Here is a 12,131-nt window from a genome sequence, read left to right on the forward strand (position 1 = left end):
GTAGAAAGGTGCAAGGCACGCAAAGAACAGGGTGAATATGAATGATGTGGTTAACAGGGGATGATGTGCTGCCAACGGGCTGAACCTGGGGACATGAAGCAGTCAAGCAAAACCACATAAAGGTTCGTGGGCCTGATAGTTGACAGGGAGCTCTGGTTTCAGTTCATCATACGTAACAGCTGGAGAGTGGATGTGAGCAAATGAGGCCATTTCTTCAGCTGTTCCTAAAGACACCTCACAAATGTCGGAAATGGCAAACATGCATGAAAGAAAGAAAAATGTATCAAAAATGGAGTCTGTCTCATGAACAGGTACACTTGTACAGGGGTTAGTGCCTCCTGAATCTTATGTAGCCCCAAATGTTTTGTACAAATAAGCACTAACCTTACACAAGAAATCCTAACATAATATTCACTTCATATCTCTGCAATACCAGTGCTACTCACCTGGGACTTGGGAAGGTTAGTGAAATCTGCTCAGTGAGCCAGCACTTTAGTGGTTGTCAAGTTGCACTCCTCTGACCCAGGTAGCTGTCTTTTCTTTCTGCTTAACTAACTGTGGATTACTGGCATTCTGTTCACAATCATACAATCTCTCCTTGTCATATGTAACATGTGACAGCACTTAACTCATGCAGCTCATTATTCGTAACTCTAGTTTTCCTGTGGTGAGCAATATGTGCTAGCCCTGCCTTTTGGCAAAATAGCTGGAGAGAATTAGTAAGCAGGAGTATTTAGGTAGGAGCATTAAGCAGCATTCAAACCTGTGCAACTTTTCATACACACAGGATCTGTGCACCTATTGAATGAAGAGGCATTCATCGGTGTAAGGTAAGGCATACTTCAAATCTCTGCACACAGGCCAACATGTGTAATCACATGAGGGCCCAACTGTCTCCCCATCCAAGATGAAGAGATGTGCAACAGTTGCCTGTCAACCATGGTTCAACATACTCTTTTTCCTCATTTGTAATGCTAGTAAGGCAGATAGATGGGTCCATTGAAAAAATATAGACTTCAATGAGGAATATCATTCATTTACTTGTTTGTGGATGGCTCCAGGTGTGAACAGAAAGAGGCATGCATAGAGGTATAGGAGGATGCATGGCAATTAAGTGCAAGGTGCACAGGTCTGAATGCACCATTAAGTAGAAGGAGCACCAGACAGTAGTGGTCATCAGGAACATTAGGTAGGAGCCTCTGCAAACACTGTACCAGACTTTGCCAGAGGCCTGTTAAGGGTGAGGCACTGAAGAATAAGAAGCAGCACTGGAGGTCTTTAGTTAAGGAGACTCTGTTGCCGTGGCCACCCATTTGAGAGAGTTCCAGTTGGAACAGGCATCAGAGATATAGATAGATATATCTGTACAGTTCTTCATAGTGGTTTCATGGAAAAATGAGTTGTATCACACATGACTCTGACATGCCTTACTGTACCTGAATTTCATTCATTGCTGTCTGCCTCTTCTGACAAGAAAGAAGCAAGAGCTTTTCAGCTTCCACATGCTGTGGTGTTCCTTGCTGCTCTGGGCACTGAAGTACTACTGTTACAGCATTGGAAGCCTGAGCAATAACACGCTGCTGCTTCGACACCTGTAATTTAAATTAGAGGTAGTGACTACAATACTGCTAAATCCAGATATGGCTGAAAGGATCTTCCAAAGAGAATGACTTAAAACTGAGGTTTCAGAAGATTTAGCATAAAGGAAAAAATTTTGAACAGACATCCCAATGAAAATAGAAATACTAGAAGTTAATAGCAAAAAAAATATTGCACACCTGTCTTAGAAATGCAAGTTTAGCCTCTCTAAATTACCTTTTATATCACATAGGAGGTATGTGGGGAGTAATCTTACTTCCCTATCGCATGGGATAATTATCATTGTGATCATTTCTCTCATTAATTTCATAACCATTATCAATATCATTCTTAGGGTTAATATCAACAACATTTTTCTTGACAAGTATCATCTCTTCCTGATGCTAATCCCTTATGGCAGCAAATAGCAAAGAGACATGAAATAATATAAGTACTTACTGAATTATAAGCACCTATTGGCAAAATGGTAGGAACAATAGATAGACATAGTAGGCAGGAATGTTAGACAGAAGCAGTAGGTAGGAACATTAGGTGGGAGCATTAGGTAGTAGTAGTAGTGGGTTGGAACATTCGGCAGGAACATTAGGTACACACATTATATGGTAGAAGTCTGTAGGAACATTAGGTAAGAGCCTCTGAAAACACAATTGAAAACAGCTGCTATCTGCCAGGGGCCTGTTAAAGGTAAAGCACTGGAATTCCCCAATTATGGAAACTCTTGAGAAAGGAACAGGCATTGGAGATGTAGATAGATAGACTAAATTTTACCAAAATGGCAGGGGGTGTGTTGGTGATGTACGGTGACTAGCGCCAAGCATCTTTGGGATGATACTATGTTGTTTACTGAGAGCAAAGAGGAGTTGAGAAGGTTGCAAAGTGTTTTGTGATGTGGGTAATCATATGCAACTAAGGGTAAATGTAACTAACAGTAAAGTAATGGTGTTTGAGAGAAAAGAGTGAAAGTATACATTTTTCAAAGCCCTATAGAGTGAGAAAGGGAAGTGTACTACTCTATGATATAGATATGGGGGGAAAGACTGGAAGAGGTGATAGAATCTAAGTATCTGGGAGTTATCTTGGGGTAAGTTTGGTGATACATAAGTTGAAAGAAGGGGGGCAGCAGTACATGGTAGAAAGGTCCCTTAACAGAATAATGAAGGGTAGAAGTGTCAGTATGGAAGCAAAGAAAGGATTAAGGGTCAGAATAGTCTGAAACATGGACATGGCATGATTCAGAGAGGTCAAGAATTCAAGCCGTGGAAATGAGTTATTTGAGAGGAGCATGTGGCATGACGAAATGGAATGAAGAAATGAGGGGGAGTATGTGAAATCTGGTATGGCAACGAATGCAAAGGGAATGAATTGTGGAGTGGCAGAGTGGATGGAATGTAACACTTGGAGGTAGTTTGGTCATGGGTAAGAATGCAAGATGGAATGTTTACAAGGGAAGTGTATTTCAGTATGATTAAAGGGGTTAGTGTGAGCTGTGACATGGGGAAAAAGAGTGGATGAGTACTGGAGGGAGAGAAATGGGGGGAAGGATATACAGGATGCTCTATGAGAAGGCATGTAAGGAATGGATAAGTCGAGACTTTTACCATAGCCACCCCCATGATGGAAGTTCCTGGAGGGAAAAGGCATCATAGATAGACAGACAGATATATATACTGAATGGAGCTCACATCATGCTTCACGAATAATAATGTGTCCCTCGGCTGCCACTTGCTTTACATAATAATGTATTCTCATTGGGGATTCTGGTATTTTTGACAGGCGCCATTTTAATACATATCAACGTATTACACTTGATCTCGTGATTCTTTATTTATCACACATATGAGATGTTTTCAGGTTTAGGATGCTACTAATCATTCCCACTATTTGTTCCCAGGCATAGATATTTTCATACCCATTTGCCATTTCCTACAAAAGCATAGTAGTGCCAGAACACACAAAAAATGGCCTCTTTTGCTCACATCCGCTCTAGAGCTGTCATCTATATTGCATGAAAACCAGACACATTTCATATTTCATATTTCATTTTCTTTTTTTTTATTTCTAAATTTTCAAAAGAAGGAACATAGAGAAGGGGGCCAGGTGAGGATATTCCCTCAAAGGCCCAGTCCTCTGTTCTTAACACGCACCCTCGCTAATGCGGGAAATGGCGAATAGTATGAAAGAAAGATTTTTTTTTTCTTATTTTTTTTTTTTTTTGCTCTGTCGCTGTCTCCTGCGTTTGCGAGGTAGCGCAAGGAAACAGACAAAAGAAATGGCCCAACCCACCCCCATACAAATGTAAATACATACACGTCCACACACGCAAATATACATACCTATACATCTCAATGTACACATATATATACACACACAGACACATACATATATACCTATGCACACAATTCACACTGTCTGCCTTTATTCATTCCCATCGCCACCTCGCCACACATGGAATACCATCCCCCTCCCCCCTCACGTGTGCGAGATAGCGCCAGGAAAAGACAACAAAGGCCCCATTCGTTCACACTCAGTCTCTAGCTGTTATGCAATAATGCCCGAAACCACAGCTCCCTTTCCACATCCAGGGCCCACACAACTTTCCATGGTTTACCCCAGACGCTTCACATGCCCTGATTCAATCCACTGACAGCACGTCAACCCCTGTATACCACATCGTTCCAATTCACTCTATTCCTTGCCCGCCTTTCACCCTCCTGCATGTTCAGGCCCCTGAACACTCAAAATCTTTTTCACTCCATCTTTCCACCTCCAATTTGGTCTCCCACTTCTCCTCGTTCCCTCCACCTCCGACACATATATCCTCTTGGTCAATCTTTCCTCACTCTTTCTCTCCATGTGCCCAAACCATTTCAAAACACCCTCTTCTGCTCTCTCAACCACACTCTTTTTATTTCCACACATCTCTCTTACCCTTACATTACTTACTCGATCAAACCACCTCACACCACACATTGTCCTCAAACATCTCATTTCCAGCACATCCACCCTCCTGCGCACAACTCTATCCATAGCCCACGCCTCGCAACCATACAACATTGTTGGAACCACTATTCCTTCAAACATACCCATTTTTGCTTTCCGAGATAATGTTCTCGACTTCCACACATTCTTCAAAGCTCCCAGGATTTTGCCCCCTCCCCCACCCAATGATTCACTTCCACTTCCATGGTTCCATCCGCTGCCAGATCCACTCCCAGATATCTAAAACACTTTACTTCCTGCAGTTTTTTTCCATTCAAACTTACCTCCCAATTGACTTGACCCTCAACCCTACTGTACCTAATAACCTTGCTCTTATTCACATTTACTCTTAACTTTCTTCTTTCAGACACTTTACCAAACTCAGTCACCAGCTTCTGCAGTTTCTCACATGAATCAGCCACCAGCGCTGTATCATCAGCGAACGACAACTGACTCACTTCCCAAGCTCTCTCATCCACAACAGACTTCATACTTGCAAGAGGTGAAAAAGAGGGCAAAAGAGAGTTGGGGAGAGAGAGTATCATTAAATTTTAGGGAGAATAAAAAGATGTTCTGGAAGGAGGTAAATAAAGTGCGTAAGACAAGGGAGCAAATGGGAACTTCAGTGAAGGGCGCTAATGGGGAGGTGATAACAAGTAGTGGTGATGTGAGAAGGAGATGGAGTGAGTATTTTGAAGGTTTGCTGAATGTGTTTAGTAATAGAGTGGTAGATATAGGGTGTTTTGGTCGAGGTGGTGTGCAAAGTGAGAGGGTTAGGGAAAATGATTTGGTACACAGAGAAGAGGTAGTAAAAGCTTTGCGGAAGATGAAAGCCGGCAAGGCAGCAGGTTTGGATGGTATTGCAGTGGAATCCATTAAAAAAGGGGGTGACTGTATTGTTGACTGGTTGGTAAGGTTATTCAATGTATGTATGACTCATGGTGAGGTGCCTAAGGATTGGCGGAATGCGTGCATAGTGCCATTGTACAAAGGCAAAGGGGACAAAGGTGAGTGCTCAAATTACAGAGGTATAAGTTTGTTGAGTATTCCTGGTAAATTATATGGGAGGGTATTGGCTGAGAGGGTGAAGGCATGTACAGAGCCTAACCCTCTCACTTTGCACACCACCTCGACCAAAACACCCTATATCTGCCACTCTATCATCAAGCACATTCAACAAACCTTCAAAATACTCACTCCATCTCCTTCTCACATCACCACTACTTGTTATCACCTCCCCATTAGCCCCCTTCACTGACGTTCCCATTTGCTCTCTTGTTTTATGCACTTTATTTACCTCTTTCCAAAACATCTTTTTATTCTCACTAAAACTTAATGATACTCTCTCACCCCAACTCACATTTGCCCTCTTTTTCACATCTTGCAACTTTCTCTTGACCTGCCTCTTTCTTTTATACATCTCCCACTCATTTGCATTATTTCCCTGCGAAAATCATCCAAATGCCTCTCTCTTCTCTTTCACTAATAATCTTACTTCTTCATCCCACCACTCCTTACCCTTTCTAATCTGCCCACCTCCCACGCTTCTCATGCCACAAGCATCCCTTGCACAAGCCATCAATGCTTCCCTAAATACATCCCATTCCTCCCCTACTCCCCTTACCTCCTTTGTTCTCACCTTTTTCCATTCTGTACACAGTCTCTCCTTGTACTTCCTCAAACAAGTCTCCTTCCCAAGCTCACTAAATCTCACCACTCTCTTCACCCCAACATTCTCTCTTCTTTTCTGAAAACCCATACAAATCTTCACCTTCGCCTCCACAAGATAATGATCAGACATCCCTCCAGTTGCACCTCTCAGCACGTTAACATCCAAAAGTCTCTCTTTTGCACGCCTATCAATTAACACGTAATCCAATAATGCTCTCTGGCCATTCTCCTACTTACATATGTAAACTTATGTATATCTCGCTTTTTAAACCAGGTATTCCCAATCACCAGTCCTTTTTCAGCACGTAAATCTACAAGCTCTTCACCATTTCCATTTACAACACTGAACACCCCATGTATACCAATCATTCCCTCAACTGCCACATTACTCGCCTTTGCATTCAAATCACCCATCACTATAACCCGGTCTTGTGCATCAAAACCACTAACACACTCACTCAGCTGCTCCCAAAACACTTGCCTCTCATGATCTTTCTTCTCATGCCCAGGTGCATATGCACCAACAATCACCCACCTCTCTACATCAACTTTTAGTTTTACTCATATCAATCTAGAATTTACTTTCTTACACTATCACATAGTCCCACCACTCCTGTTTCAGGAGTAGTGCTACTCCTTCCCTTGCTCTTGTCCTCTCGCTAACCCCTGACTTTACTCCCAAGACATTCCCAAACCACTCTTCCCCTTTACCCTTGAGCTTCGTTTCACTCAGAGCCAAAACATCCAGGTTCCTTTCCTCAAACATACTACCCATCTCTCCTTTTTTCTCATTTTGGTTACATCCACACACATTTAGACACCCCAATCTGAGCCTTCGAGGAGGATGAGCACTCCCCACATGACTCCTTCTTCTGTTTCCCCTTTTAGAAAGTTAAAATACAAGGAGGGGAGGGTTTCTGGCCCCCCCCCCTGCTCCCGTCCCCTTTAGTCGCCTTCTACGACACATGAGAAATGCGTGGGAAGTATTCTTTCTCCCCTTATCCCCAGGGATATATATATATATATATATATATATATATATATATGAGATGTCTGAGGATAATATGTGGTGTGAGGTGGTTTGATTGAGTAAGTAATGAAAGGGTAAGAGAGATGTGTGGCAATAAAAAGTGTGTGGTTGAGAGAGGAGAAGAGGGTGTTTTGAAATGGTTTGGTCACATGGAGAGAATGAGTGAGGAAAGATTGACCAAAAGGATATATGTGTCAGAGGTGGAGGGAACAAGAGAAGTGGGAGACCAAATTGGAGGTGGAAAGATGGAGTGAAAAAGATTCTGAGTGATCGGGGCCTGAACATCCCGGAGGGTGAAAGGTGTGCAAGGAATAGAGTGAATTGGAACGATGTGGTATAACAGGGTCGATGTGCTGTCAATGGATTGAACCAGATAATGTGAAGCATCTGGGGCAAACCATGGAAATTTCTGTGGGGCCTGGATGTGGAAAAGGAGCTGTCGTTTCGGTGCATTATTACATGACAGCTAGAGACTGAGTGTGAACGAATGTGGCCTTTGTAGTCTTTTCCTAGCACTACCTCGCGCGCATGAGGGGGGAGAGGGTTGTTACTTCATGTGTGGCGGAGTGGCGATGGGAATGAGTAAAGGCAGACAGTATGAATTATGTATATGTGTATAAATGTATATGTCTGTGTATGTATATATACATGTAAACGTTGAGATGTACAGGTATGTATATTTGCGTGTGTGGACGTATATGTATATACATGTGTATGTGGGTGGGTTGGGCTATTCTTTCGTCTGTTTCCTTGCGCTACCTTGCTAACGCGGGAGACAGCGACAAAGCAAAATATATAAATGAATAAATATCGATATACTTAACATTTTTTTAGTCAAAAGAATTCATTATTATTTTCTATTTCCAGCATTCTCCACATGGTATAGAAATCAACTGACTTATTGAAACTTGGATTGTAATACATGATTAGTTTTCTCATTTCTTCCTTTTATAAGTAAAGTTTGCCAGTTATTCTATACTTTCATTCCTTTGAATGTACACTTGATATTATTCTAAAATATTTCATACTAGCTTTGTTATTAGTACTTATACTAATTAAGGCTGACTACGCTTCCATTCTTCCTGCATATGTACATCAACTAATGAAAAACTGCAAGTGCAGGTTGTACCTTTCTAATCTGGCACTCTGTCCAGGAACTTCCATGGTCCAGCACATTTTGAATCTGCAGCCATTGGTTATTAGTTTGTGGTTCTGACACTAAGGTGACACTGTTAGCAGTGTTAAGGTGCCAAAATCTGTTTACAATGCAGCCAAACTAATTAACAGTTCAGTAAATATCTTATATTCAGCTATATTTTAGCCCTACAAGATGTCATCCAAGAGAACAAGAGATGAAGATGGTGCTAGTCCTAATAAGTGTGAGCATAAATCATTATCTATGCATGAAAAGATGGAGTTACTGAAAAAATTGGATAAAGGAACTTCTGTAAAGACTTTCTGTGAGTACTATGAGATCAGATCAACTATGAAAGACTTAGGGGTCAATTTCTGTTTTCCGGCATTTTCTGCAGTCCGGCAATGGCCAAGTCCCAAGGTTGCCAGACTAAAGAGGTACAACTGCAGCAGTAGCTAACTGCATAAATTCAAAACTGTTCTTACCTTTCTTTAAAGATTTATCATACAAATGGATAATTTTGAAGGTATAGTAGTTTTAGATGTTGTATGATGAGAGGCATGGGCTTTACATGAAAACCTAAAGAAGAGGATGAATGAGTTGAAATATTTAAGGACATGTTCTGTGAGTAGGTTTGATCAAGTAAGTAATGATAAGGTAAGAGAGAGGAATGGTAATAAGGAAGAGAGAGGCTTGGAAGCTGAAGAGAGTGTGCTGAAATAGTTTAGACATATGAAGAGAATGAGTGAAGTGAGGTTGACAAGTGTCTGAATTGGAGTAGACAAGGAGAACAAGTTTGAGATAAAGGGATGGAGTGAAAAAGAAATCGAGTGTTTTGGGCCTGAACGTGAAGGAAGAGTGAAAGGCATGCATGAGATATGAGTGAATTGGAACAATGTGGTTCACAGGGGACAAAGTGCTGTCAGTGGACTGAACAAGGGAATTTGAAGCAGCCCAAGAGGTACCAGGGTAGGCTGTATGGCCTAGTTGTGGATGGGGAATTGTGGTTACAGTGCATTAAACATGACAACTAGAGAATGGATATGAGCAAATGAGGCCTTTTCTTCATCTGCTCCTTGCACTACCTTGTTAATACATGAACTCTTGAACAAGTTAGAAAAAGAGTCAGCATCCCATGCTAATCATAACACAACTGCAGAATACTTTCTCATATATATGAAAACTATGAATTACTCCAATAAAAATCTACACTTCATTTTTTTTTTTTTTTTTTGCCTTGTCGCTGTCTCCCGCGTTTGCGAGATAGCGCAAGGAAACAGACGAAAGAAATGGCCCTACCCACCCCATACACATGTATATACATACATCCACACACACGCAAATATACATACCTACACAGCTTTCCATGGTTTACCCCAGACGCTTCACATGCCCCGATTCAATCCACTGACAGCACGTCAACCCCGGTATACCACATCGCTCCAATTCACTCTATTCCTTGCCCTCCTTTCACCCTCCTGCATGTTCAGGCCCCGATCACACAAAATCTTTTTCACTCCATCTTTCCACCTCCAATTTGGTCTCCCTCTTCTCCTCGTTCCCTCCACCTCCGACACATATATCCTCTTGGTCAATCTTTCCTCACTCATTCTCTCCATGTGACCAAACCATTTCAAAACACCCTCTTCTGCTCTCTCAACCACGCTCTTTTTATTTCCACACATCTCTCTTACCCTTACGTTACTTACTCGATCAAACCACCTCACACCACACATTGTCCTCAAACATCTCATTTCCAGCACATCCATCCTCCTGCGCACAACTCTATCCATAGTCCACGCCTCGCAACCATACAACATTGTTGGAACCACTATTCCTTCAAACATACACTTCATTATTTCATATAATTTGGTCACTTCCTATTGGTCTGTTTCTTTTTCTTCTTCAATAAATAAGTTCTCTTTCATAGGTACATTTCAGTTCTATGTAACAATTGCATTCGCAAATGTAATACATCACCAGTGTTTCACTAAGATCATGCAAAGTCTCAAATCTTAAATGAACATCCAACACAGGCTGCATTGCTACAGATACTAGCAGTCGAGTACCTACCTACAATGAGATTTTGTCTAGATGATTGGGCTAACCAAGTTAAATTACTGTAAAGTAATGAAGATGAGACCGAGTGAAAGAAGGCCTCAATATGATCATCATCTAACAGAAAATAAGTTTCAGGATTCTGCACGAGAAGGCCTTGGGAGTCAATGTTTCCCTAACCTCTTGCCAGAGTCCCACATTATGAGAACAGTGAAAGAGACAAATTTTCGGCTGGAAAATATCAAAATAGCATTCAAGTAAATATTCAGCTAGCTGTTCATATCTTACATAAAGCCAAACCTAGGCACACTTTTCAGGTTTGGTTAATGCATCTAAAACCACAAAAAGCTAAAAGAGAAGGTCCACAAGAGGGCAACAAAGATGGTACCATGATTAAGGGGGCTGCATTACATTGAAAAAGTAGAGACTAAATTTGTCCACCTTTGGAGAGAGAAGTGTGAGGGGTGACCTGATTATGGCCTTTAAATTTTAAAACAAGAGGTAAGGAAGTACTTTTATAGAATGAGTGATGAATGAATGGAATAAGAGGACATGGTTAAAGCATATAGCATTTATGAAATTAGAAATATATGTGATAGAGATAACTAAAAAAAATAGTGCCCCACAAGTGTAAAACTCCCTCCCTAGATAAACAGGTAATAATTAATAGGCAGTATGGGAGACAGAAAAAGGCCAAGGTTCATACCTCCTCTTGCAGTTCCCTGATGCGAGCACTCACAGTGACAGATGGGCTTACAGGCTCAGGGGTAGGTGAACTTAAGTCTGGCCGATGGATAATCTTACGTACTGGAGTACATGTCACTTCCTGCTGGTAATATAAAGCATTCTAGAAAAAAGAAATATACAGAGAGCAAAAAACATTAAAGTATATTTACAGTGAGGGGCAACTGCAGGATACATAATTTTTGTACATGTTCACTGCCTCCGACCCCCCCAATTCACCCACCCTCAGTCAAGAACAAAAGTCCACATCGAGGGCAAACCTTAATTAAATATAATGAGGCTAATGAAAGGGTACAAGAGGATACGAGGAGGGGTATTTATGAATTTTACTGGAAGTGAAAAACCTGTCCTTTAAAATGTGCCAAGTCAAAGTTATTGGGAAAGACATGAGAGGGTAAAGTTCTAAAGCTTCAAGGTGTAGGGAAAGAAAGCTATCAAAGCAGCCTATCAATGAGTTCCTAATGGCCACACAGTAATTATGTGACCCAATAGCATGCTGAGCATTGTGTGATCTAGCTAGTGGTTGGGGCACATAAGCAGCCAGCTCTCGGGAGCAAAAACTAAAGTAATACCTATACAAGAAGGAAACTGAACAAACATCGTGGCAAAGGGCACATGGTCAAGTTTTGAAGTTAACCTCTGTGTTTGAGGTTTGAGGTAACCATGCCTCTACTCATTCATCATAAATTTCACAGAACCTATCACAACACCCTGGTTCCTGGTTGGTGAATATCTGGGGAAGTCTTTGAGGTCTTCACTCCCACAGCCCAGGCTGGGCCTAGGATAATGGACTGGGTCATTGGTAGACCAAGCTGTTGGAAGTTGCAGCCCTTAGACCCACATAGCCTGGCTAGTGTGGACACATTTTATAGATATTTCTCTAATGCACTCTTAAACTTCTTTACTAAGGATCCA

The 12,131-nt window shown here is 41.5% G+C and overlaps 1 protein-coding gene across 1 annotated transcript in view; it reads right to left on the bottom strand.

Moving 5' to 3' along the window:
* Positions 1 to 12,131, bottom strand: part of LOC139764996 (uncharacterized) — a 313,325-nt gene that overhangs the window by 97,203 nt on the left and 203,991 nt on the right. Inside the window, exons 16-17 of the mRNA XM_071692047.1 lie at positions 11,179 to 11,298; positions 1,437 to 1,592 (exon numbers count right to left, since the gene is read on the bottom strand). Of these exons, the coding sequence (XP_071548148.1) occupies positions 1,437 to 1,592; positions 11,179 to 11,298 (276 nt within the window). The remainder of the gene's footprint in view (positions 1 to 1,436; positions 1,593 to 11,178; positions 11,299 to 12,131) is intronic.

Source organism: Panulirus ornatus, chromosome 52 (assembly GCF_036320965.1).
Source record: "Panulirus ornatus isolate Po-2019 chromosome 52, ASM3632096v1, whole genome shotgun sequence".
Taxonomy (NCBI): Eukaryota; Metazoa; Arthropoda; class Malacostraca; order Decapoda; family Palinuridae; genus Panulirus; species Panulirus ornatus.